The sequence below is a fragment of the Eulemur rufifrons genome, chromosome 12 (genome assembly GCF_041146395.1).
Source record: "Eulemur rufifrons isolate Redbay chromosome 12, OSU_ERuf_1, whole genome shotgun sequence".
Taxonomy (NCBI): Eukaryota; Metazoa; Chordata; class Mammalia; order Primates; family Lemuridae; genus Eulemur; species Eulemur rufifrons.
The window spans coordinates 12,010,261-12,038,191 of NC_090994.1; the positions used below are offsets into that span (position 1 = coordinate 12,010,261).

Genomic DNA, 27,931 nt, shown 5'->3' on the forward strand with positions numbered 1-27,931 from the left:
AATGCTCTCCCAGACGTTCATTAGGGATCATTCTTCAAGCTGGACACTAGTAGTATTCTTGAGTGCTAGGACACGTCCCTTCACCCAGTAATATCCTCGTGCTCAGTGATGTCACTGGCACACAGTAGGCATTCAATAACGCTTTGGTATTAAGTTTGGTTCAAATCTCACATAAAATGATCTAGCCATTCAGAAATTCCTACCACAATAAAGGATAATTTAATGAAAATAATAAAGCAACCCTGGAAGGAGATAAACTGCTTTTTACCATCATTTGGTGTTCACAAGGAGGATTTTTGGATATTTAAAATACTCAATTTTGATTTCTTTTTGCCTACATTTAAACTATTGAGTGCAGAAAACAAATGAGTTACCTGAAGCCTAAGCAAGCAATAACTAAGAAAAATTCAGGACATTATAGACATAATAATTTAAAATATAATCTTCTTACACATAAAGAAATCACTTCTATTTCTGAATTTGAAAAAAAAAACTCATATAGTCAAATTCTCATTATTTGCAATGGTTATGTTTTATAAAGTTACCGCAAACACTGAATTTATGAATGCTGGACAATTGCTCCTAGGGAAAATACAGGGTTAGGTTTCCATGGGCCTCTCTGGTGACAACACCTTCATCAACTGATCAATACATAAACTTGTTTTATGTGTGTTTCTGTTTAAAGGCACCTTATTTAATATATATTGCTGATTCCTTAATATAAAACTCACATCCAACAGCACTACAACTCATGCTTGAATTAAGCTTATCTAACACATGTATTTTCTCCATAAGACACATCAGTCTTCTCTTGTTTAGAAACACTGGACCAAACTTCAGCACTTGAAGACCATTTTTAACAGCAAAATCAACAAAAAGCACAAAAAGGCAAAAAACACGGCACTAAATCGACTGTGAGAAGCACACTTGTTTACAGTATGAGAGCTGAAACAAGAAGGCAGAGCGTCGCCTTGTTCAACCTCAACTGGGAAGGTGCAAAGGACAACTCAAATTTTTTGCCACTGTGCACACATCTGCAGATGACCACAAAAGCTCTGTCAGTAGTGATTTGGGGGTTGCAAATACATTTTAATGGAGTAAGTAAATTAACAAATACAGAATTTGTAAATAATGAGGACTGATTGCATATCAATTAGCTGTATTCTATAAAATCAGTGTGTGAAATTATTCTCTATGAAAAGCTATATTATATATTTCTGTATACTAAAAAAGAGTCACCAAGGTAATGACTTACTGTCCAAAATTTGACAAAATACTGTAAATCTGTAGCCGCAATAAAAACGCAGTAGAGCAGAGAATAAGCCAAGAAAAGGAGAAAGAATTTATAATTTGAAAATCCAACACAATTGTTCACCCTGTCAACAAAACAAAAATATTTGCAATGAGTTTTGTATCTTCATTCTAGGTATGCATATGCTCAAGGTTAACATAGTGTTTAGTTTCTTCTCATTTTAAATGTATTGGCATTTATTTAAGTATAACTCATAAGATTTCTTTACACACATGAACATTAAAAAATCAATTTCACTACAAAGAAATTTCTGTCTATATTTTAAAACTATGATATTTAATATTGCTTTAATCCATCACAATGATCTTTCACATCAAATTATACAAATAAATACATACCTAAAAGCATAGAGCTTGTGAGAAACTTAAGTCAGGCAGATTAGAGGAATTTACTAAGTCCTTCCTCTACATTATCTTTGGGTTTGATTTCCAACAATGATTAACCAAGCTAAAATCTTTTGAATTTTCCCAAATTAGATGAAACATCTTCACAAACTACTCTTTGCATGCCATTACTGAAGCAACCAGATTGTCAAAGCATATTAAATGGGAGGTTTAAGAAAAGAAATAGAACTGGGAGTCAGACAGCCAGGGTCATAATATCCATTTGACACTCAATAATTCTGTGGCCCCGAGAGAGTGAAATAGTCAATTAGAATTTCATTTTCCTTATCTGTAAAATAAGCATGCTGAGATCACTGCTGAAAGCCAGAGTTATATTTTATAATTCCAAATATTGAAATTTATAAATTCACAGTTGTTACTCTAAAATCATTACATGGAGGGGGGTAGAACTCAAACTGTCATATCAGTAAATGTAAATACAACTCATTTTATAGTCACACTTTCTAGCAAAGTGTTTTTTTCCCCTTATCTTAAAGACAAGGCCATTACTGGACCACCTCATGTAAATGTGATACAACACCTCTGTGAAATTGGCCAATACCTTCCCTGGTGGAGTTAAGTTTTGGTTAACTGGCATAATGAACATACTGCATAGAACATACACATATTGTTTTCTCTCCTTAAATGTCCTTGTTTCCACTCTTGGTAAAATAATCTCATTCTCTATTGACTTTGCTAATAAAATGAAACATCTTTCTTTCTAGATTGTTTAAATGAAATTATGTCCATATAAAAAATGTTTACATTTTTTACTTCAAAAACTATAAGGTATAGGACAGTATTAGATTTAGTATTTTTTTACTTTAAAGATCTTGTATATGGAAAATGAATTCATAAAGACGCCAAAAATTGTGGATGCACACTGTATGAAAACAGTTATATTTGCAGCTTTAGAGATTCCACTGGGAATGCAAACCAATTGCTGCGGTTGCCTTTGATGGTGTCTGAATGAAATAATGGCAAGAAATCATATGGGAAACAATTAGCCTAGTCTAATTGTATTCTGTCTCATAAGGATACAGAGTATTCCCTTTGCTTGCTTGTGTTGGTTTAAAGATGAAAGAATGGATAGACAGACAGACGAAGGCTGGGATACTGTAAGACTTTGGACAATGGTGGGTAATAAACAATGACTCTTGTGGACTAGGAGAAAATTAGAAGGGATAGGAAAGATTGTTCCTCTTCCTACAGGAATGTAGGAAGCAGCTTTTGTATTAAATGATAAAGAGCATTTGTATAGAAAGAAAATGATTTTGATCATAGATTTTATAACATCTAATTGAGCTGACTTTAACTTTTACTTAACAGGATGGTATAATTTGCCACGTTAGAGCCAGGGAACACAGGAGAAAGTAAATAAAAACCAAGTATTTTAGAGTTTAATATGTATACACACATATCTACATAAATATCTAGGGGAAATCTAGTAATAATATTTATTTTGAATAATACCTTACTCTATGCAAAACAAACAGGTTTTGGTTAGACATTTCAACTGCCTATTGCTTTGTAGACTCGATTTCAAAAGGAAGAGGACTTATTCTGAGTCTGAGCTTCCTCCATCTAGAATTACAGAGAAGCAACAAACATTCTAGGTAAATATCCTTTTATGTTGTTTAAATTTAGTGTAAAACAGCTGTTGGCTCTGTTTCAGGGCAATCACTTTTGGAATCTAAACTGGGAAAAAACCCATAACATATTACAAAGAGTGTGGCTTCTGAAGTCCAAAAAACTTGCTATGTGACTTTGAGCCCTGTCTTTTAACTTATCTGAGTCTCATTTTCTTTCCCTTTAAGATGGGATACATAATTTCTGCCTCTTTCTGTCATTGTTATAAGTATTACAGATTATATGTATGATCTCTAGAACATAATAGGCATCTAATAATTAAAGCTAAAATTATTTACTTTTCTTTGTGTTATATAACCTTTGGCAAGCATGTGAAAGTACTAATAATATAATTAATTAAACAATTAAAATTTTATGCTAAGAGAAAAAAACACTTCTCTGATAGAAAATCCAATAAAGCAAGTATCACAGAATCTCTCTTTTTGTTAAAAGTGTGAGACTGATCTCCTGACTCCTGATGGGTTGTCTCAACTGGCCACAGCAGATGTGCTGAAATCATTGAAAAATAGGGAGGCACTGTTGATCTAGTGTTTCAAATGCCCAAAGGTGACAGATACTAAAGTTCAAAACCATAGCCAAGACCTGTATAATAAGGTTGCTCCATAGTCTGGGAACATCCTAAAGTGCATTAATAAGTGACATTAAGGTTGTAAAAAAAATTTTTTTTGTATGTATTCATATGGAAACATTTCCAGGATATATTAAATAAAAAAAAAAAAAAAAAGAGGGGGGACAGATTCGGTCCACAGTGGAGCCATTTGTGTTAAAAATAATAATACTAAGGAGTGTGAGAGGTTACACACACAAGTGCATGGGCACACACATATTTATATCTACAAAGTGCCCATGACATTAACAACATTGGTTCCCTGTGAATAGGGGAAGAAGGTGGGGGTGGGGGCTGGGAAGAACACGTTCACTTATTTCATTTTTGAATTTAGGGTCAAAAGTATGTTATTAGCTACAGATTTTTTAAGTTAAAATTTTAATTTGAAATAAAACAATAAAGTGGCTGCTCCATTCAGCTGGCACCAGGTGATTATGAGGCTCGAGGCATCAAATCCTTCACAAGTCGACATGGCTACTGATTCCTGCGAGGGAGAGCCCAGAGCCGAGATGGTGGCCACGACAGTAGATGCGGCATGGGCAGTGACAGTGCAGAGAAGCAATAACACGGATGTTACATGGCACTGCAGGCATTCGTTCATCTTGCCCACACTGCCGCCAAAGGGTAAGAGGAACAACAGGTAAAATGGAGGTATACCATGTGAGCCTAATTTTAAAAACTCTAGAGTCTTGTATCTGTTCACCTTCACTTACTTAATAGGATCTGTCAGCATTCAAAAGATTGTCAAATTATAAGTTTCCCATTCAGTCAAATTAATTGGAAGTTTAGAAAGATTGCTATAATAGCACATTATTGTTTGTTTGTGTAATTTTGTGAGTAAATAGCAAGGGCATGACAAGCTTTGTAGGTATGTGCTGACCTGATTATTTCCACCTTTCCATCCGCTATCATCACAATTCCTTATTAAAGTTAGAAAAGCTGAAGTCAGCTCTATGTCCCTGATTACTTTACCACTCTGCTAAATAAATCTAGAGCACACAGCTACCCAGAAAGGAGGGTGCTTGGCATGGGTTCCCCAAAAAAGCAGACCCTGAGAGAAGAACTTGGATATAGTTTATTTGATACAAGGAAGGAAGAAATGCCAACAGAGCATAGGTTACTGGCCAGGCCCTCACTGGTTGAGAGTTGTTCCTGGATGTATTAATGCCCTGGAACTTCTGGACTGCCCAGCTTGTGAGGTAAACAAACCTACCCAGGTAGAAGAGATCCCTCAGACAGAGAAGCAAAGAAACGTAAGTGCCTGAAATGGGGAACTGTCAACAGCCCTGGGAACTGTCCACCACAGGCGCCATGAACTCACAGGTGAGTCCTGGAGATACGTGTGGGTCACTGACAGCATCTGCTACTGGGGGTTCGGGGGAGTCAACAGAGGAATACAAGGAGGATAAAGAAAACTTATAATTGAAGATACTGGGGGGGGCGGAATACTTGCTGAGAGAGAGAAAGAGAAAGGGGGAGCAAAAGAATGAATACAAATATAAATTAGTACAAAGGGGACGTATCTGTTGAGATCTTTAAGAAGAATATCATTCTCGTAGGAGCTGACTAACCTTAACACTTCTTTAAAATTTTTTATTTCTTATTTTTAGCTCAGTCTCTTGGGAGACATGGCCTTAACATTTTTAAGCGGAAAGTCTAGGTGGAGAACAGGAAGAGGTATACTGGCAAGAGACAGAATACTGGAAACCCTACATTCCCCTGTTGTTTCCTGCTGCTAAGAGAACCATTCTGTATATAATGTTTCAACCTATACCCACTGTGGACTTGTAGGCTTGTGTACCTGAAATAAGATAAGGCTTCTAGAATAAGTATGATTAATGTCCAAACCCAACCTGGCTGGCAACCTTAGCATGGTTGTTGGAGACAGGTGCACACTGAGATGAAAAATTGCAGGAAAAGGTAAGAAAAATCAACCTTCAGTAACTGGATCTTTCAAATAATCCTCTAAGTTACCTAACTCCATGACTTCGAAATATTAGACAAAATTACTGAAATTAATGAAGTGGAAATTCTTGTTTAAACATATCTGTGTATTTATGTATTTGCTATTCTGCTCCTTAATGTCAAGTTTTATTTAAAATAAATTGTTAAAGCTTTAGATGACTTAACTCTTTATTAAAACCTTCCAGTGAGGTATTGGGTATAATTTAAGTGTACATCTTTCTGTATTATTTCTGTGAAGTATTTTAGAATCTCTATGCTTATGCACATGCATACAAAGAAAACCCTTTGTTCTAAGCTAACGTGAAAAATTAACTTTTATATTGTTAACCAGCTGGCTTTAAAATTATTTCATGGAAATGCTCCTGAATAAAGGCTCTTTTAAGCTAATTAAACAAATATTAGAATGGAAATCTCAAAGTACCTCCTAGGTCAGCTAAGATAATATTTCATTTGTAAAAGGATTTAAATAGATATGATTTAATCTATTAAAATTTGTAAGAAACAGAAACTTATTTAAGTATAGAGCCAAACTCACCATGGGCAATGATGATCCATCTTTAAAATACATCTAGAAAACAAAACAAAACACAAATCCCAATATCCCACAAAATTTTAATCACATTAAATTATAAAAAGAAGATACAAAATATGGCTATTTCAGAGTTGTGGCAAGTAAAATACTGCAAAATTATTTACTTATCTAAAAACTGAACAATAGCAAAAGTTCTCACATTATAGCCAATTCTAGTTATGATATAATTATAGAACTTTAAATTAAAAAATGCATGCTTTAGGATGCAAATCAACTTATTTTCTAAAAACAACATAATATGGTAATATACAACAATCTTATGCTAAAGAAAGTACAAAACATCAATGGATTTATAGAAAGTCTGGATAAAACTTTTTCTTTGCTATCAAGTCTTATACTGTCCTTATAGTATATTAAATATTAATATACAACAACATCTAACTGTCATGAAATCATCTGGGTTATCTTTATAAAGATGGAAAACACTCACAGAAGGATTGCTAAATTGAACTAGCCAAGTCAGAACTGCTAAAAATCATGCATTTCTTGTCATCGTGAATCTGGGGGAAAAGGGAAAATTGATCGAAGCCCTACGCCACAGTGGTATAAATGTGATTATACCAATTATATCTTCTAAATAATGATCTGAGAAGTGTGAATAAGGAGAAAAGGAGATAATCTGGAAAACAGTGAGAAAAAAAAAAACCATACTGAATAAAAAAGACCACCAGCATGTAGATATTTTAGAAGTAAAAGGTTCTCTTACTTATCACAGACGGAACAGTGATGGCAGCGATCTGGTTTTATAAGTTGGCATCTGTCACAATAACGGATTGCTAGGAATAAAAAGCTTCACTTAGTCTTAGATTTAACATTGAATTGAATATACAATTAAATGGTTTCTATCATCTCTCCAAATGTGAATTCTAAAAAGCATACAGAATTCAAATTTGGTAAAAATAAGATATTTGACACTGTTTAAATACAAAAATGAAATGACTTGCCTACAGCCACAGTTCTCTGGAGAGGTTTCCTAAGAATAGAATTTTTTCTAAAGCATTCTCAACTGCCAGTGGTTATAGTGAGGCTCACAAAGGGTACAAATATGTCCATTTGTATCACAGCAATCAGAATGGCTCCTTCAATTAAACCAATTCATTTCCTGTACCCTGCTATGTACCAAAAACATTTTAAATTGGAATAGGCATTAGGTGACCAGGTTTCTGCACCTTTTACTGTTAATAACTAGCTTTGGAAACTCAGGCAGTAATTTATTTCCAGGGAGCTCAAATTTCCTCAATATTTGTTTATGCTTATAGGGTAAATATATCTACACATACATAAGCACATCTCTGTTTTTGTGGGATAAAACCAGTGTCACAATAGCAATCAGGAAATTACCACTTGATCATCAAGAAACAGTGAAAACAACAGCATAAAATGTGCATGTGAGACTTAGATTCCATTGTGATTCTAAAGTGAGTTAGAAACAAATACAAAAAATACAAAAATATTAATGAGACATTTTATATTCTTTTTTCATACTAAGTCTTTGACACCAGTGTGTATTTTACACTTAAAACACATCTCAATTTGAACTGGCCATATTTTAAGTGCTCAATAGTCACATGGGACCAGCAGCTACCATAACTAGCAGCACAGGTTTAAAGTCACAAAATCTCTGGGTGAGTGTTGGTGGGCAAGTATGAACAGTACCAGTTGTTTAATTGAATAGTTGTTAAGTTACCTTAAAAATATGACCCAAGTAAGAGATTTATTAATTTAGTTACATTTGCAAAAAAAAAAAAATTAGTATACATTTTAAAGCTGGATAAAAAAATTGTGCCCATACCTAACTGAAGTTTTACATAATTTATATAATTACTGTTTTAAACTTATGAAAAATACCTGCAAATATATTAATTTTATATTCACTATAGATACTGCTCTCTTAAATTAAATATGAATAGGACAGTCTATAATTAAAACTTTAAACGTCAATTCTACTACACACTAAGATTTCTGCAGTTTTCACATCTTCACTGAGTCACAACTAAGTAGGCAGAACAGAATGAAAGTTCAGATTTAGTTGAGATCTCTTTGCTACAGTGTGTGTTATTCGTGTTTCGATTCTACTTTATGGAACTGCACAGGAAAGATTTAATAGTAATCCAAGAAACAGCACAATATTTTGAAATGAGTGTTTGACAGTTTCAAGTATACAAATCTGGTTTCTAACAGTCGCTGTAATGCACTATTTGGACATTGTTACAAAGCACTCATCATGGATGCTGACCTCCAGACATGGTCCTGGTATAGATGGGAAGGTCTTTGGCTGCTCGCCTAAGAACTTCCTGATGGGCTTCTCCTCTTGGCTCTCTCTCCAACAGCTCTTTCTCTGCATAAGAGAGATGGAACTGGGGAATAAATTTAAACTTCAATCAGTATTTATTTTCAAAAGAATTACAATATATTGGTCTACTCTACCATACCCAGGAAAAGGTATTTATAAAATATTATTGGTAGACAGCATATTCAGAGAGATAAGAGAGTTTGAAATCTGGGCAAGTCTGTTAACCACACAGGTCATTAGTTTATGCATCCAGAAAAAGGGTATAATATTAATACAGTAATACCTACTTCCTCAGATGTTTATGTAACTAAAAAGGAATAGAATACATAAAAATGCTTATGCACTATAGAGCTCTATCCGACATTAGTTATATTAATAGATGAAATGGCCCAGTAAATAGCTCAATGAATGAATTTTTCATTTGGATATCATTCAGAGCAAAAGGAGAAACAATTCCATCAAGTATAGTTTCTCATCTAAGTGAGTTTTAACTTAGGGATAATCATGTCATGAAATCTCCTCCAGTACTCAAAGAACTAATTATTCATTTTATTTCTTATACTGCCAGTTTGGCCCAACTAATTAAAAAATATTTATCTGAGAAAAACTGAAAATTTGTTTGGACTTCTACTGAATAACACACACACACACACACAAATAGTTAAGTTTGTATGAACTTCTATAAGTGTGTTTCAGAAGACACGCACAAGAATAGTCACAGTATCATTGTTTGAAATAGAAAAAGCTAAATATGACCCTAGTGTCCATCAAAAGGATAATGGATAAATAAATTGGGACAAGATATATCTAAATAATGGAACACTACTGGCACTTAACAATTAATGAACTACAGCTGTGTATAACAAAGGACAGACTCTCACTGTATTGTTGAACATAACAAATCATCTTACAGAACATACATAGAATGATTCCATTCATAAGAAATTTTTAAACCAGCAAGCTAAACAATATATACATTATTGTTGAGGGACACATATGTGTGATAAAATTATAAAGGAAAACAAACAACATGAAATCAGGACAGTTGTTAAGGAATAAAAGGAAATATGACTAGGAAGTTCACAGGAGATATGGAAAATATAAATGTTGTATATATATATTGGCTGCGTGATTACTCAGGTGTTTTCATTTAATTATTCATTAAATTGTGCGACATATATACTTTTTTGTATGAATAAAATACTTTATAATTTTTTTAAAGTTTTTAAAGAGAGATATAAGTATGTCAATGAAAGAAGGAAAAACAATTTGATGAAAATTAGGGCATGATATTTGAGCCTAAATCTTTATTTTCAGAGAAATAAAATGTTAAAATCTTTGTTTAGACATTAACAATTCTACTGAGATTTTCAAAGTAGAAACAAATCTCCAGCTTTCAACTGTATATAATTTTTAAATTACCATAATATTCCTGTATGCATGACTTTTTGTTTCATATCGTCATAAAATTTCAGACCCATTATGGTAAAAGAAAAAAGAAGTAGAATATTTACATAATATGAATTATTCTAAATTAGTATATCAAATTTACTAGCATTAAGCTAGTAGCTATGTTAATTATAAGTTTCTAAAGTATTTGGGAAAGTATTCTCTAGGCAATGCCTCCTGCTGTAATTTCACATTTGCTCACCTATTAATTAATTTCATAGTGTTTCAAATTATATTTCAACCTGTCCTTTTTCAAATGAACACAAATAATAAATAGTGAAGACCACATTTATGAAAGCTTATGTATTCTTTCTATAAGCCTTAAATCTTCGGTTAAAAAAAATGAAGCATTTTTATGCAACTATTCTGATCATTAGAATATATATCATAAATAAGGGTGGTGTGCAGCTGTGAGCAGTGTTGAGTGTGGAAGTCCAGAAAAGGGCAATGCTGCCTAATCCTAGATGTTGGGCACGAGTAGCAGCAGACCTACATAGCCTGGAATCAAAGAAAAGGTTGGGAACTACATTTCCAACAAATGGAAAACTATCTTCCAATTGGATAATGGATTCCTAGGATTCATTCCATTGTTTTAAAACTTTCTCCAGAAAAAAACTTTAACAGGAAGGTGATGCAATGAGAATGCTGTTACCCTTCATATCTTGGTAACCGAATTTAAGAAAGGAGAAAGAAAAATTCAAGGTATTTATTGGTGTGCAATCATATTGGTTTATAGGAGGATTTACCAGCTTTTCTTTCTTACTTAAAAATTCTAGATTGGGGTACAAAATATAGTTAAATAGAAAGAATAAGATCTAGTGTTTGGTAGCACAATACGGCAACTACAGTAGTTAACAATAATTTATTATATATTTCAAAATACCTAGTGGATTTGGAATGTTCCCAACACAAATGATAAATGTGTGAGGTGATGGATACCCCAGTTACCCTGATTTTATCATTACACATTGTACAAGTGTATCAAAATACCACATGCACCCCATAAATATTAATATGCACAACTATTATGTATCTCTAAAATTTTTTTTTTTTTTTTTTTTTTTTTGAGACAGAGTCTCCCTTTGTTGCCTGGGCTAGAGTGAGTGCCGTGGCATCAGCCTAGCTCACAGCAACCTCAAACTCCTGAGCTCAAGCGATCCTCCTGTCTCAGCCTCCCGAGTAGCTGGGACTACAGGCATGAGCCACCATGCCCGGTTAAGTTTTTTTTTTATATATATATTTTAGTTGGCCAGATAATTTCTTTCTATTTTTAGTAGACACGGGGTCTCGCTCTTGCTCAGGCTGGTCTCAAACTCCTGACCTCGAGCGATCCACCCACCTCGGCCTCCCAGAGTGCTAGGATTACAGGCGTGAGCCACCGCGCCCGGCCTATAAAAATTTTTTAAAAAGAGAAGGAGATGAAGGAAAAGTTCTATGTATCTGTAGCTCACACTACTTTTAAAATTAAAAATGTTTTCACTGGAGACTCGGAAGGGTGGGAGGGTGGGAGGGGTGCGGGTGATGAGAAATTACTTAATGGGTACAATGTACACTATTCCTGTGATGGATACACTAAAAGCCCAGACTTCACCACCATGCAATAAATCCATGTAACAAAATTGCCCTTGTACCCCTTAAGTGTACACAGATAAAACAAACAAATTAATTTATTAAAAATGTGGTATTAACTGTCCTGAAAGAAAAGAAAAACACTGACAAACACACACACATACACACACGTACTGATGGTCTTAATAAGTGGGTATCTTGTTTGGACATATTCGTTCAGTATAAAAGGAATTAATACCTTTTATACTGAAAATGATGTTGTAATGCTGTAATACTCAATAAATGGCAGGGTCATTCTAGAGAAAGTATCTGTCAACTTTGCACATGCCGATTCCTCTTCCCAGAATGCTACTCCTCACACTCTTTCCATGGATGGCTCCTTTACATGTGGCAAGTTTCTGCCTACATGTCATCTTCTCAAAGAACTTCTGTGATTCCCTTACTAGAGGGTACTCTGACCACTCTGTCCCTTCCCCTGTCATACCCTATATCAGGTCTAAGTGTGCCCTCTTTGTGCGACATGCCACAATCTGAAATTATTTTGTTTGTTCATTTGTCCTTCGCTCCTCTCTCCCATTAGCATTTAACTCCACAAGAGCAAGGCTCAAGTCCCGGACGCATTAAGTGCTCCATTATAACTGTGTAATGGAAAAGGAGCAAACACCAGTAGGCCCGGGTCACATCACTGCATATAAAAAAAAGTCATTTTATGTGCTAGCCTCTGTCAGATGTAGCAGTTCTCTGGCAGGTTGATACATACTATTTTGTTTTTCTTTAAATGTTTTTTTTTTTTTAAGAACATTTTAGATTTATAGAAAAATTGAGAAAATACAATAAAGTGCTCATATACTCCCTTCACTAAATTTCTCGTATTATTAACATCTTGTCTTATATGGTACATTTGGTACATTAATGAACCAATATTGATACATTATTATTAACTAAAGTGCATAGTTTATTCAGATGTCCTTACTTTTTATTGAATATCTTTTTCCATTCTAGGATACCATCCAAGATACCATGACACAATTACTTGTCATAGCTCCTCAGGTTTCTCTTGGCTGTGGGAGTTTCTTAGATTTTCCTTGTTTTTTTTTTTTGTTTGTTTGTTTTTATCTTTGACTTTGATAGTTTTGAGTAGTATTGTACGAGTATTTTGTAGGATACCCCTTTACTGGAATATGTCCTGATGTTTTCCTCATGAATAGATTGGGGTTACGGGTTTTTAGGAGGAAGACCACGAAGGTAAAATGCCATTCTCATTATATCATATCAAGGGTACATAGTATCAGCATGACTTATCACTGTTGATGTTAACCTTAACCATCTGGTTGAGCTAGTTTCTGTCAGGTTTCTCTGCTGTACAGTTACTCATTATATCCCCTTTCCCATCTTGTGCTCTCTGGAAGGAATTCCCAGGACACAGCTCACATTTAAGAAGTGCGGATTTATCTCCTCCCACCCCTCCTTGAGGGCAGTGTGTCCATAATATTTATTGTATATTAATACTTTGGGTTATAATCCAACACTACCTTATTTTTGTTAGCTCAAAATGTTCTAGTTTTGCTATTAGGAATTCTTTCAGTTGGCTCCTGTGTCCCTTTGATAAATCCCCATCAATTTTTTCTTTTTAAGCATTTCCATACTTTCTGGCAATACAAGATGCTCCAAACTCATCTTGACTTTCTTACCACAATCCATTTCTCAAAGGAGCCTGCCTTCCTTTTACTGGAGAATGTTATTAAAAACCAAGATCTGGCTCATATATAGTTTTTAGATTAAAGGAGAGTATAATTCTAAAACACCATGCAAACTAAAGAAAAAAACTCAGATCTAATAATACATAAACAGAAAACTCACAGATGTGTATTTTCTTTTTTACTAGTTGTTTTTCACTTAGGACAAAACTAAACATAATCTCACTAGAATCTAGAACGTACATATTAAAACATAAAATTTTCTTGCCTATTAAATTGGCAACAAAGAGTTTCTTAATAACACCATGAAATGCCAAGGGTCTGATTAAACTGTTAACATCATAAAGTGCTACGATCCATTTGGGGAACAATTTGGCAAATGACTTAAATTTTCTTGGTCTACTAATTCTACATCTGATAATTTATATAAAGAAATAATCCAAAATATGGGCAAAGCTCTGTGTACAAACATGTTAGTAACAGCATTATTTATAATATAAAGAGTTGGGATCAGCCTAAAAATACAATTTGAGATGGTTCTAATAAATTTTTACGTATTTCAGTGAGAATATTATGTGGTTATTAAAAATGGCAATAAACCAGTGAAGGACTAATTAAAAAAATTGGAACAGGTGTGCTCTAAATACAGAAATAATTGGAAAGAAATTCAAAATGCAAAGTGGTTGAATCAGTGTGGTGGAATTTTTTTTTCTTTTTCTTTTTGCCTAGTCTCCATTTTCAAAATATAACAAGTATAGTTATATTACTTTTATCTTGGAGAAAATCTTACAAATTGAAAAACTATTACCGATTTAATAATCTTGCTATGAAAAAGGTAAATTTTAATTCATATGCTCCAGATTTCTTATATTCTCTCCATAGTGAAAAGAAAATATTAGCATATATTATTTCTTCTCCTACTTCTTTAGTTCACTTTTCAAAAATTTTTAGCAGCTGAGGGTACTTCATTGTCCATTTAAGTCCAGGATTCTCATTTTATAAGTGAGGGGTCTCTGGCAGCTAATCAATTAAAAGAGTAGCCCAAGATCTTACATTTTATTAATGGAATAATCCAAGATTCTCAACCACAAAACAAGGGCTCTTTCTGCCCAGTAGTGTTCTCCAAACTGTTGATCGTGTATCGTATCCGTAAAAAAATAATGTAAGACTGTGCCACTAGTATATGGGTATTATTTATTCATCTATTTATTTTTAGAGACAGGGCCTTGTTCTGTCACCCAAGCTAGAGTGTAGTGGTGTGATCATAGCTCACTGCAGCCTCTAACTCCTAGGCTCAAGCGATCTTCTCACTTCAACCTCCCCAGTAACTGGAACTACCAGCGCATGACACCATGCCCAGCTAATTTTTTTTTTTTTATTTTTTGTATAGACAGGATCTTATTATGTTGCCCAGGCTGGCCTCCAACTCCTGGCCTCAAGCTATCCTCTTGCCGTGGCCTCCTAGAGTGCTGGGATTAGAAGCATGAGTCACTGTACTTGACCAAGTATTTATTTATTGATATATATATACTATCAGCTAATATATTATGTACCTTATATGTCAAACTTTTTAAAAATAGAAACATTAAAATGATAATACATAAATAAAAATATTGCTGTTTTTCCTCCATGCTCCAATGGATGTCCTTGGCATACCACCCCACTGTGGTATCTATTCTCCATACAGGAGTATGGTGTAGTAAAAATAGGGTGTCCTTAAGGGTCAAACGGCTGTGGTCTGAAACTTAGCTTTCCCACACGCTAGAACTAGATGCCTTAGGATAATTACTTAATGGTCAAAGCCAATGGCTCCATCTGTAAAAGGGTAATAAATATTATCTGTCTCAGCCAGTTGTATGAATTGAGCAAGGTACGTCTTTTACAGAAAAATCACCCCACAAAGCCTGGTTCAGTTATAATTTCACTGCCATCAATTTTGACTATTCCATCCACGCTGTGTTCTTTCTTCTGTGTTTCTGTGTCATTTTCCTTTTCCCCTCTCTCCAACCACTATTTCAAACCTTCTCTACTTTCCCAAACCTCAATTAATCCACCTCCCTCTTTATTCTTAGCCACTGATCTCACATATAATTTTAGGGAGAAGTTAGAAGTCACCTCAACTTCCTGCCAAAGCTATAAACATAAACCTGCATCTGTACACATAACTCCTTCCCTACTTTCTTTCAGTCATTCATCAAATCTTTACTGAGTACCTTTTATAGGTCAGACAGTGCTGTTGGCACTGGTGATGGAGTAGTGAACAAAGCAGATAATTTCATACTCTTGTAGAACTGACATTCTAGTGATGGTATATAAAAAGGTAATAAACAAATAAATAAAGAATGTGTACAGAATAGGATAGTAAATGCTATGGAGAAAAATAGAGCAAGGTAAGGCACAGGGAATGCTGGGAGCAGGGGTTTGCTATCATATACAGAGTGGTCACGAAAAGCCTCAACCATAAGGCACCATTTGCACAGAGATATGAAGAAAGTGAGGGATCTCTCTCGTCTTCTGAAAAGATCATTCTGGCTACCGTGTTGAAAATACACAGAAGGAGGCAAGGACGAAAGCAAGGAAACCTGTTAAGAGGCTACTGCAAATAAAAAATGAGATGCTGGTGGCTTGGACCAGGGTGGAAGCGGTAGAGGGCATGAGCTCACACCGTGGACGTATTCCGAGGGCATGGCACAGAATTTGCTGGACTGGATGTGGGGTATGAGAGCAAAGGAGTGGCTGAGCACCACTCCAAGGTTTGGGGCCTGAACAACTGGAAGGGTGGAGCTGTCATCACTGAAGTGGGTAAACTTTAGGAATAAGAGCATTGGGAAGGTGGGTGAGAAATCAGGTTTGCTTTCAGTTACGTTGAATTTGAAATTCCTAGTAGATGTCAAATGGGTAGCCGGAAATGAGTCAGGAGTTTAGTAGGGAGGACCAGGCTAATGTATTAATCTGAGAGCTGTAGCATTGGAATGATATATAAAGTTATGAAACAAAACGAAATGGTTCAAGTCACCATCATCTCTCATTTATTGCTTTAATTTTTTTAAAAAAATCCCCAAAAGTCACTACACTCAATATGTTTGCAACATTAAAAAAGAATAAAACTCATTCTTCGGATATCGGTATTACTGATTTCTATCTTTAGAATAATTTTAGTGATGTTTTAACTTACTTCTTTTGAAGGATTCATTGGTAATGTAAAGATAGTTTTCCAGTACGACCAGACAAACATTGCGAAAAGTAGATGATAGGCCATCAGGCACACAACTAAAATGAGAGAAACACAATTATCAGTGTAATATGGAAATACATATTAAAATCATGGTGTTCACAAAAGATCTGCTTGTTCTACAATAATCAAACTTTAATTATAATACATTATGAATACTCCTTTACTTCATGTGAGAATAAGCACAATTCAATGAATATAAATCCAGATCCAAGAGTTTTTTAGAAATTCCCTAAATAATTAGATCTAAGCCCATGAATAGAATCTTCCCGTCTATAAACAGACCCATCTATTGGAAAAATGACTAAGAAAGAGCTTTCCTAAATTGTAAAAAAAAGGTAGTTGGGGCTGCAACTTTAAAGAGCAAACATAGCATTAAGCACATGTTAAAACATTCAGGCTTTAAGAACTTTGTTTTACTGACACAGATAACACAAGCAGTTCCTATTTGAGAAGCTGTTTGCTTATTTGCTTAGCTCTAGTCAAAGCTGGTGTAATGACAACCTATCTAAACAGAGAACATCTGGACAAAGAGATTTCCTCCAAAAGGAGTTCAAGTGTCTTGTTTAGCACATGTGATAATTGTTAGAAAAAGAGTTCTGAATACTCTTCTCAGATACTTTATACAAGCACATTCTGTATGGTGTTTTAAAGTCTTGAAGTACTGTGCAAATTTAAAATATTAATTAATGATTCATTCTGGATAGTACATTAATATACAACTGACTTCTGTAAGATATAGTTGAATAAAATGTGCTAATTTAAAATATAGCACGTTTCATATTTTAAAACTTTAATAGCCATTTTTAATTTTTGTAAAGAACGATGATACTCATATTTTTAAAGAATGATGCTCATTAAAATGCTGAATTATTCAGTAAGGCACTTAAATCAGTGTGAGATGACTACAGCCAATGATATTTTTCATAAATTATGCAGGTGTCTCAGTCATGGGGTAATAGTCTTGAGTTGGGACAGGACATTGCTGATATCCCTGTACCTCAAAGCCATAGGAATCTTTGGCACAATTACCACCATTCTGGGGTAGAGTTCTTTGCCAAGTGTCTGACAGAATTCAGTCTGGGGACTTAAAGACATGAAGTGTCCTTAACCCTATCTTGTCCCCACATTCTCAAAGAATAATTTATTAAGCCCAATCAAATCCAAAGAAATACAATGCATTTTTAAAGCTATTTTAAAATTTTATATCTGTAACAATAATATATTTTACCTTGTTCGCCAATGTTTTCCATGGACACTGTAGAAATAGATAAAGAGATAAATAAATAGATAAAAGGATAAGTAATAGGTTATACGAAGCTTAGAGCAAACATAAGGCCTGACAGAGACAAGGCATTTAAATAGCTTAGCAATTTGGCTTCCCTTCAAAGCAACATTCTTTAAATATTTGCTCAACTTTATTTCGAGGGGAGGCAGCACCGTTGTGAACAGGGTGGAGGAGAAGGCTGGCGTTGCAATCACCCTGCCTCTGTTGTACACTTTGGCCCTGTCTCCCACGAAGCAATACAAACCCCTTCACGTGTGCCTCTTGTCTTACTCCTATGTCATTTGGTTTATTGGTTTTCCTTCCAACTACAGAGTTCAGATAAAAGCAATGCTCTCCAGACACATTTATTGCTCTTTATAAATGGGCAATCACCTGGTTAGCTTTCTGCAAAAAAATAAAACGTTGTGTCCAAAGCGCATTCTCTTTCTTCTTTTCAAATTTCTGTAAGCACAAGTTCTTATGCCCAATGTCTCTAATTGCTCCCTATTCCAATGAGGGGCCCAAGCAGAGCTGGGACCCCTTTCCTTAGGGTCTGTTGTAAATATCCCAAGGTAGCAGGTAGATTAGGACAGGGGCCACAAGAGCTAAAACAAGCTGGGACAAGAAAACTGTGTTCAGTAATTGAGATAGTTTTCTTATCTTTTTGTATTGTCTGTTTGTTTTGCTTTCCACTTGGTCTTCCTCTGCTTATACTGAAGTCTTTTGGAAGTTTTGGCCTATCTCAGTTGTACCAAGGGAAGGTTTGTTTATGGGTTTTTTTGGTCTTTATTCAGCCTTTTAAATGGGTACAAGATTTTTTTTTTTTTTTAAGAGCTAGGTCTCACTGTCACCCAGGCTGGAGTGTAAGTGGCAGGATCATAGCTCACTGCAGCCTTTAACTCCTGGGCTCAATTGATCCTCCTGCTTCAGCCTTCCAAGTAGCTAGGCACACACTACCATGCCTGGCTAGTTTTTAGATTTTTCATAAAAACAGGGTCTCGCTATGTTGCCCAGGCTCATCTCAAACTCTTGGGCTCACGCAATCCTCCTGCCTCAGCCTCCCAGGCTGCTGGGATTACAGGTGTGAGCTAGTGTGCCCCTCAGTGGTGTTGAGGATTTCAGGCCTTAGTTCTGGAATGAAATGTCATCACCTTAGGAAGTACTAGAATCAGACAGTAGTGTGAGAGATTTTTAAGATCCAATGAACCTCCTTCCCCAGAGAGCTACTGAATGTAAGTTTAGGCACTTCTAGAGCCAGCAGGAGCCCACAGCTTTGGAGAGCAGCCCATCCCATTATTGGATTGCTCAAAGAATGAGAAAATTCATCTTTATAGTGTGCTGAAATTTATCTCTTTGTTGCTTCTACTTGTGATATCTAGGCTTCCAATCTGTAGCAATAAACAGAAAATCTAAACAACAGACCTTCACACATTTAAAGGTATTGTGTTCCCCTTAAATAATTACCAATCTTCACATGGCATCTTTAAATGTTTCCTAGGTTCTCAGGTCCCTTTAACATTTCTGAGCCCCAGAATGGGGCAGGCAGGCATAGATGATCTTTGACTTATGAATGGCCTGTTCTACAAGTTTGCTTTTAAGTCAGAGGCTAGTCAGAGTTCACTTTCTCATAGAATCCCTGAAGTGGTTAGCCGGAGGGCGTAGGTAAGATCTGAGGCAAGACTGTTTTTTACATCCAAACCCACCACCACATGAGTGCATTTCTCTCTAGGCAATGACTTCCCTGTCTTTGAAAGTGCTCCAAAATTAACAGCAACTAAAACCTCCAACACTTCAGTGCAGCTAATCTAAGGAAATGAAAAGCAATTTGTCTCCACTTGTGCATTTGTGTAAGAGTAGACCCTTAATGACCCTTCCAGAGGTGCTGTTGCTTTAAAGAAAATGTATTTGGTAATCCATGACTCTAGCTGTCAGAACTGAACACAGTATAATAAAACAACATTTTTTTAAAAAAGGTACAATTAGCACGAGTTCATAATCTTTTTGACCTGGACCACTACTCTATTAGCTGGATATACATTTAAAAACATCTTTTTTAAAAGCTATTTTATGTGCCAATCACAGCTTGTTTTTCCCTAAATGTCCTTCAAAAGGCACAGATACCTTACTTTATTTTAAAATTAAACAAGTTTTCCATATAGACATGCTTAGTGTAAATAATTGTGATAACATTTATAGGATGAGATGTAAAAGTCCAAAAGGGCTGTATCCAGTTATATACCCACCAAGATCATAAGCTTATCCAATTTCCTCTGAACATAAGTCTTTGTAATTTTTGTTAACATCATAGGACAAAATAAAAATCACTGCTTGAGTATTCATTTCCCTTATTACTAGTGAAGTTTAGCATTATTTTTAAAATATAATGACTGGCTTTTCCTATCTCTTCTGAGCGAATTATCATGTTCCTTTTGACCTACTTGGCATTTAGTTATTGAAAGCATTTTATATATTCTGGACAGTAGTCCCATATCTGTTATATATATTGCAAATAAAGTTGTACATAACTATTTTAAATGATTTAATAAATACTAGCAAAATTTTATGACTTATCACTGATAAAATGACAGTAACCAAATTTTTAAATTAACTTAGTTCATTGATAGATAAATGGGTTATATTAGATTTTGCCCTATGATACTTAGGAAATGAATGTTCTTTCAACCATGTTTACTTCATTAGTAGTCAGTGATTCACCTTGTAATTTTCAGTTTAATGGCAGAATTGTCAAGGTCAAAGTTTCCTTTTTCACTGCGTAAAAATACATAAAATATTGTTGTCAAATGTAAATATTTTTGTTCACAAGTGCTTTTTTAAGAAAAGGTTGCTATTTAGCCTCAAATGCTTTTCAAGTATTTATGTATATAAAGATAATATATGGTAAATACTCATTTTTGAAAAAATACAGATGGTAACCAAATATAATTTGAGTATATATATCAATATAAAAATTAAATAGCAATATTGAACATAATTATAACAGATCTTCCAAATATAATTATTGGGTTTTAATGTGAATTTTGAGTTTTAATCCAGTATTATTTAATTTTATTATTTACTTTACAGACAGAATTTCAGTTTGGTCTATTTAAAAATTATGCTGATACCTATTCTTTAACTGTACCATAGAGAAATTTCCAGTGTTGTATAGCCATCTTTATCACATTTTCTTTAAACCAGCTATTGAGATGAATTAATATAATTATTTCTATTTTTTATTAAAAGAAAACTGAGCTTTACTCAGTTTTTATTAAAGCAAATGAGCTTTCCTCAAAGTTGCAATGAGTAGCACATTAATTAATTCTATCCTAGGAATTCTTTTATATTCAATTTTAAAATTTCATGCATGTGACAAAAATGCTGTTACTTTGGGCTCTGCTGGATCATATTCAAATTAATTCCTCATTAAAGCACAGTAACTGGCCTAGAGCACCTGCCCCATAAATGTTTACTGAATAAAAGCTTGATTTAGACAAACAGAAGAAAGCACAACTCATTTGAATCATGCTCATGCCTGTAATCCCAGCACTCTGGGGAGGCAGAGGTGGGAGGATCGCTTGAGGTCAGGAGTTCGAGACCAGTCTGGGCAACACAGTGAGACCCCATCTGTACCAAAATTTTCTTTTAAAAAGGAAAAGGTTGAGGGAGACACTGACTTCAACCGGGCTTCAAGCAACTTCGAAAAAAAAAAAGATTCTATAAGTTTACAGGGGTTCCCCCCTCCCCCAGGTTTGGTTCTTCCTTAGCATTTTACTTTGTTATAGTTTAATTTGGCAAAATTAAAAAGAGACTATAAGTAAGCTTAATAGTACTAAAGAGCAAATGCCCTGGATAAAGACAGGCAAAGTTCAATACCACTTGCTAGCTTACACAAGCAATTCCACTTTTGCCATCACAGAATGCGAATAATAACAACAACAGCAATATCATTAGGGCTGTCGTAAGAATGACAGGAAGGAACATAAGAATGTACTTCACATAGTGCCTGGCACACAGGAAGCCCCACAAATGTGTGAACAATTATAATATATAATATTTAGCTTTGCAAATACTAACTGTAATGTTTAACATATAGGAAAGGGGACTAAAAATGAAGAAAAATTACCAAGAGAAAAGCAATATTTGCACAGGCTTTTGAAAGAAAGAAATGCAGAATGTGGAGTGACAATAGACTTCACAAGTGAAAATAAAAGGTGAAAAATAATTTAAGTCTCAATTATAAGTAAATTGCCTTTTTTTTAAAAAAAGATGTGTCACTTCAGAAATTTGTTTAGTATAAACAAAAAAGGTGGTATTCAACCTTAACACAGAGTAATGATGACACATACAAACTTTAGTCGTGATGTGGCAGTTAGTTTTTGTGAAAACTTCTCTTACAAGTAAAAAGACCTATTTTGAATGTGGCACTGTTTAACTTAATGAATAAAAACAATCATCTTTTTTTTTTTAAAAAAAAAGGCCTAAATCTTATATTCATCCCAAAGAAGTTAGATGCAATTTACTCTTGGGAATAAGAACACTACTGTTATTACACCAAAATATTTACTATTTGTACATCTAGTAGATGGTAGTATTTATACCACCCAAACGCATATAGTAGTGACACTGTGGACCACAATTTCAATTTTCATTTCAAAAATGTATTTGCCCAAGTTTATCTTGAATTAGATTGTTTCTTTCTGGTCCATGTCCTATGAAGATAATGTTTTGCTTTGGCAATTTCTAACCTTCCAATATACCGCCAGAACTTAAAACTCTTCCTGATTAATTGTGGTACAGGAATTGCAGGACTTTCCTGGCACTGATGGTATATAGGAAGAGAGAAAGTGGGAATGGTGAATTAAATATGTTCCTGTTTGCCAAGAGCAACATTAAGGCCTTGAAGCATAAACACCTTGGAATCTGGAACTGTCACAGATACTACAAGGCTGGTAGCTTGGGTTGTCAGTTCGATTGTCTGGCTACCTTCTCCTCCACTCCCTCTTCCCTCATTAATTATTCCTATAACAAAGAGAGTGGGACAATAGAGAAAAGGCTGAATTGGTCAGTCTTCAGTTTAGAATTGATAAGAGTGATAGTTTTTTGTTACAGGATTGATAAATACAACAGGTAAAATTGAAGTTAAAGTGTGAGATTGTCAAAGTAACAACGCACGACATAGAAAAGGGTAACAAAGTGTTCCTTAAGCCAACTTGGGTTGAATGAAACATCCTTAAAAATGTAAACCCCCTCCTACATCTTTTTTGCCTGAACTATCAAGCAATCATTTAATCCAGGTGTCAGTAAACTACAGCTCTTGGTCCAAATACACCCACCACTTATTTCTATAAATAAAGTTTTATTGAAACATGTACACATTCATTCATTTATATGGCAACTTTTGTGCTACAATGGCAGAGTTGGGTAGTTGCAACAGGGACATTATCACTTGAAAGCCTAAAATATTTACTATCTGTTCCTCCATTAAAAAAAAAAAGTATTCCAGCCACTGTATGTTAGTTGGGGTTCTCCAGAGAAACAGGACCAATATGATGTGTGTATATGTGTGTGTGCATATACTGTATTAGAACTGATTCAGTCTAGACTGATTTAAATTCAACCTTGATTAAAAGCAGGGAATCATCTCAGAGATTATTCCAGTTCTATATTTTTACCAACTGATTTTTAAAAATCTGGTTTTGGTGATTATTATTACATAAAGTATTTACTGTCAAAAATTGTATCTATTGATATGTAACAGCCCAGTAACCTGTTAGTAACTTAAATCTAGTTAAACTTTGATTCATAAACACATACAAAATCCAAAATTTCAGATACTAAACTACAGGTTCTTAATGGACAAAAAAAAAAAAAAAAGTACTCCCCTGCTCTTAAATTAGCAAAGAACAGTTTCATAATTGTTTCTACAACAATTAGGTTTTTAGGTATTTTTATGCAAATGTATACTTCTGTGATTTTTTTATTTCTTCTCTTAATCTGAATTTTCTATTTCTTGTCTTCAAACTCTCTTCTTTGGAAGAATTAATTTACCTTTGTTGCTTGTACACAGTAACTTTTCAATATAAAACCACTATACAATTTCCAGATTCATTCTGACATAGGTACATCCTAGCCTCATAGAAGCAATGTGATAATGAAAAGCACCAAAAACTCCACAGAGACTTGGTTCTAATGAATGAATCTTTAGGATAACTTTAAAGCCAAGCTCTATTTTTTTCTGCTTCCCTTTCACTCACTCATTGAGAAACATTCACTATTTTATGCTTACACTGTTGAGAACAAAATGGTAAATACGACTCCAGCTCTGTGCTGAACAAGCTTAGAGTTTATGAGATCGTTTTAGTTACAACTGAAAACTCAAAAAACAAGGATGTAGTTAAGACAACATTTTCAATGAAGGAATAAAAGCAGCTCACAATCAAAAGACTAAGGCAAAAATACTAGTAACAGTACAAATACGTCTTCATATCTCCTGTCCTAACAAAATCTCTCCCTTGACCTCATGTCTCTAGCTGCCGCCCCATTTTTCTGGTTTTGTCACAGGAAAACTTACTTTAACAATCATCCAAAGTCACTGTCCCTGCCTCCTACCTTCCTCTTACTTCTTCAACCAACTGCAAGGAGTCTAATTCCCTGATATTCCACTGTAATCACCCTCGTCAAGGTCACCAACACCTCCCTGTGCTAATTATCCATACTCAAGTTACTCCAACAGAATTAATTATGCTCTTCTTTTGGAAATATTCTGTCAAACTGACAGTGAATTCTTTGACAAATTGGCCAGGGGCAACCCCTTGAAGCAGAATCTTTCCTCCACTCAGCTACTCTCAAAAAAGGTCTAGTTCATTTTTAGTGTACTAGAGATCAAAACTGATGTTGCTGCTAGACCATCTTAATGACAGATGGAGGAAAAATGTCATTCACATTAGTTTTTCCAGTTTAACTTCAACTGTAGTCTTTTCTTCCTAGCACATTTTTTGAATTTATTTTCTTTACAACACATCCATTTACATTTTAAAAGTCTTTATTAAACTGGTTTTCTTTTTCTTTGTTGTCCTCCTATGTCATTGTAATTTTATTGGCAACTCTAGTGCCTGCCTTGCTCTCAACCGCATCTCATGGCACTTCCCTCTTGTGCGTGATGCTTCTGCCACTCCGGGCTTTCTTGCTTCTTAAACATGCTAACCTTGTACCCTCCCTAGATCCCCTGTGCCGCCAATGAACTGGGCAGTAGGAGACCTGGACTCTAGTCCAATCCTCCCACCTTGATCATGATACTCAGCTGAGCTGTGCTTTAATTCTATTGTTTAACACTGCGGTCCCCAACCCTGGGCTGGTACCGGTTGGTGGACTGTTAGGGACTGGGCCGCAAACCTCTGCCACACCCCCTCCCCCGACTCCCAACATCCATGGAAAAACTGTCTTCCATGAAACTTGGGGTGGGGGAAGAAGGGGTAAGAAAGGTGAGCAGTGAGGGAGCAAAGCTTCCTCTGTATTTACAGCTGCTCTCCATCACTCTCATCACACCTGAGCTCTGCCTGCCTCTCTTCCATGGAAAAACTGTCTTCCAAGAAACCGGTCCCTGAGGCCAAAAAGGTTGGGACCGCTAGTTTAACGCATTAACTGTCACGTGAGTTGTATTTAACTCACGCTAGTTTTGAGCCTGGGGCCTCATAAAGCATTTGTAACTCACACATCTCTTTACTTTGGGAACTGCATGGTGCGCAGGCAACTCACACTGCCATGCTGTAGCATACACATTGCGTGATGGGTGGCCCCCTGGGCAAAACTCTGCAGTTGGTTCATGAAAATCTTACTTGTTGATGTTCTTATTGTTGCAGTTAATATTGACAATTTAATTGCATATAACTCATGCACAGAAAACAATAAAAAATAAATTTTTCATTAAATTAGAAAGGATCATTTTGTTTTCAAAGTTTTTATTCTATTTTCATAATAAAACACCATGGCCCCAAGGAAAAAAAATTTTTTCTAGTGTGGCAGGCAATGTGTTACACAAAGATTTGCAGTTCATCTTGAAGGTTTCTCTGGCTACAAAATTATCTTAAATCCTACTTTAATGTATTCTGAAAAAAAATTACTGACTTTAACAAAACCCTAGGACAAAAGACATTCTAAATATAAATTGGTCAGTAAATTAGTAGAAATTGTTCTGTCAAGGGCAGATAAACACCTTCAGAATAGAAACAAAGGTTAAGGACAAGGCATTCATGGTACAGAATTTGAACCCTGAACACATGCTTTCCAGTGTGTACTTTCTCAGTTACCGTAAAAGCCAGTCCTAATATTCCTAGCAGTCTTAGCACAAACACTGTGCCAGTCAACCTACATTCCTCATTGGATCTCCACACAGGTCCCTGAAAATTCATTTTGCAATAAGAAAACTATAATCTCTCTTAAAAGGCAAATCAATGATGTCATCTCACTTAAAACCCTTCCAAGGTTTTGCATTGAATTTACAATAAAGTCTCCTGTCCTTAGCCTCAGTGGGCAACCATGATCCAGCTCCTCTCATCTCTCCTCTAAGATCACTTCTCTGTCACCAATCCCCTTGTTTACAAAGCTGCGGCCACACTGAGCTTGTTTCTAAATCACACCAAACCTCAGTGTCTTTACCCAGGTGTGAAAACTCTTTACCTGACTGCACACCTGGCTCACTCTTTATCATCCTTCAGGTTGCAGTTTAAATGTCAGCTTCTCCTGTCTAGTTAGTCCCTGCAATCACCATCGCAATACATCTTTTTTTTTTTTTTTAGCACTTAGCACAACCTGTCATTATTTTTATTTATTTATTTTTCCATGCCCCTCACTGAGGTTTATATCCTGGCTTTTTGCCCCTGTTTGATGTTTTATCTTGGCTGAGCTACTTAGCCTCTATGAACTTTCTCCCAATGTTTATCTCCCTGGGCTGTTTTCGGAATTAAACTAGGAAAGTAAAAGCACCTAGAATAGGATTTGGCACATTTTAGCGGCTGTTAGTTGAATATGGAGGACAAATACTTCACTAAACAGTGCAATGTTAAGAGTAGGAGTTCCCGAAAATTTAGTGCTGACAGTTTTATCCACATTCTAGGGGAAGAAGCGCACAGTGAATATTTAGCTTCTAGTAACACTAAAATTTTCTGGAGGCGAAATGCCAAGTTGTTAAGAATAACTTGCTGGAAAACCTTTTAAGTGTGAATAAACAGAAAAATGCAGGTGAATTACAATGTGGACAAATTAATATAATGAGAAAGAAAAGAAGCTGGTGAATTTTTAAACTACATTTTCTACCCTACCCCTCCCAGAGCTCCTTTCCTCTCAAGCCCAGACATACCTGTGCCCACCATCCCCTGTCCAGACAGGGCCTGCCTGCCCTGCACTAGAATCTCAATGGGAGGCACAGAGGTGCTGTGCAATCTGGGGAGAAGTGGGACCTCCCAGGTGGTTTGGTGCATTTCGCAGCCTCTACCTCAGGATTTATATCTAACAAACTATGCCAGTCTAAACTACGTGCTAGGAATTATCAAACCACCATGGAAAATGGCCCAGAAATTACTGACGACAATGCAATGTCACAGACAAAAGTGAACAATAAGTTAAATGATATAAACCAAGATACAGGAAGTCTCTTAGTTAATAAGTTATGGTCCAAAAGATTTGTTTGCTGGGTGGTTAGGCCTCTAGATTAGCCATCAGAGCTGTTTGCAAAATAGTATCAGTAATATTACAAAAACTGGCTACTTTGTGTTAAGGGAAGCCTATTCAGTTCGCAACATCCAAACACACCTCCCTTCCGGAACAATGGACCAGGGGCTGCCTACATTCTTTCCCCACCTGCTGGGCTGTGAGAGCAGGTGTTTGTTTCACTCCAAGGCTTCAGTGACAACACCTGAA

General features: G+C 35.4%; 1 protein-coding gene across 1 annotated transcript in view; it reads right to left on the reverse strand.

Annotated features, from left to right (window-relative positions):
• The window catches only part of ZDHHC2 (zinc finger DHHC-type palmitoyltransferase 2), a 56,808-nt gene that overhangs the window by 12,727 nt on the left and 16,150 nt on the right, over window positions 1-27,931 (reverse strand). The window contains exons 2-7 of the mRNA XM_069485194.1: window positions 17,981-18,007; window positions 16,693-16,787; window positions 8,746-8,866; window positions 7,216-7,285; window positions 6,453-6,485; window positions 1,256-1,376 (exon numbers count right to left, since the gene is read on the reverse strand). Coding sequence (XP_069341295.1) covers window positions 1,256-1,376; window positions 6,453-6,485; window positions 7,216-7,285; window positions 8,746-8,866; window positions 16,693-16,787; window positions 17,981-18,007 — 467 coding nt within the window. The remainder of the gene's footprint in view (window positions 1-1,255; window positions 1,377-6,452; window positions 6,486-7,215; window positions 7,286-8,745; window positions 8,867-16,692; window positions 16,788-17,980; window positions 18,008-27,931) is intronic.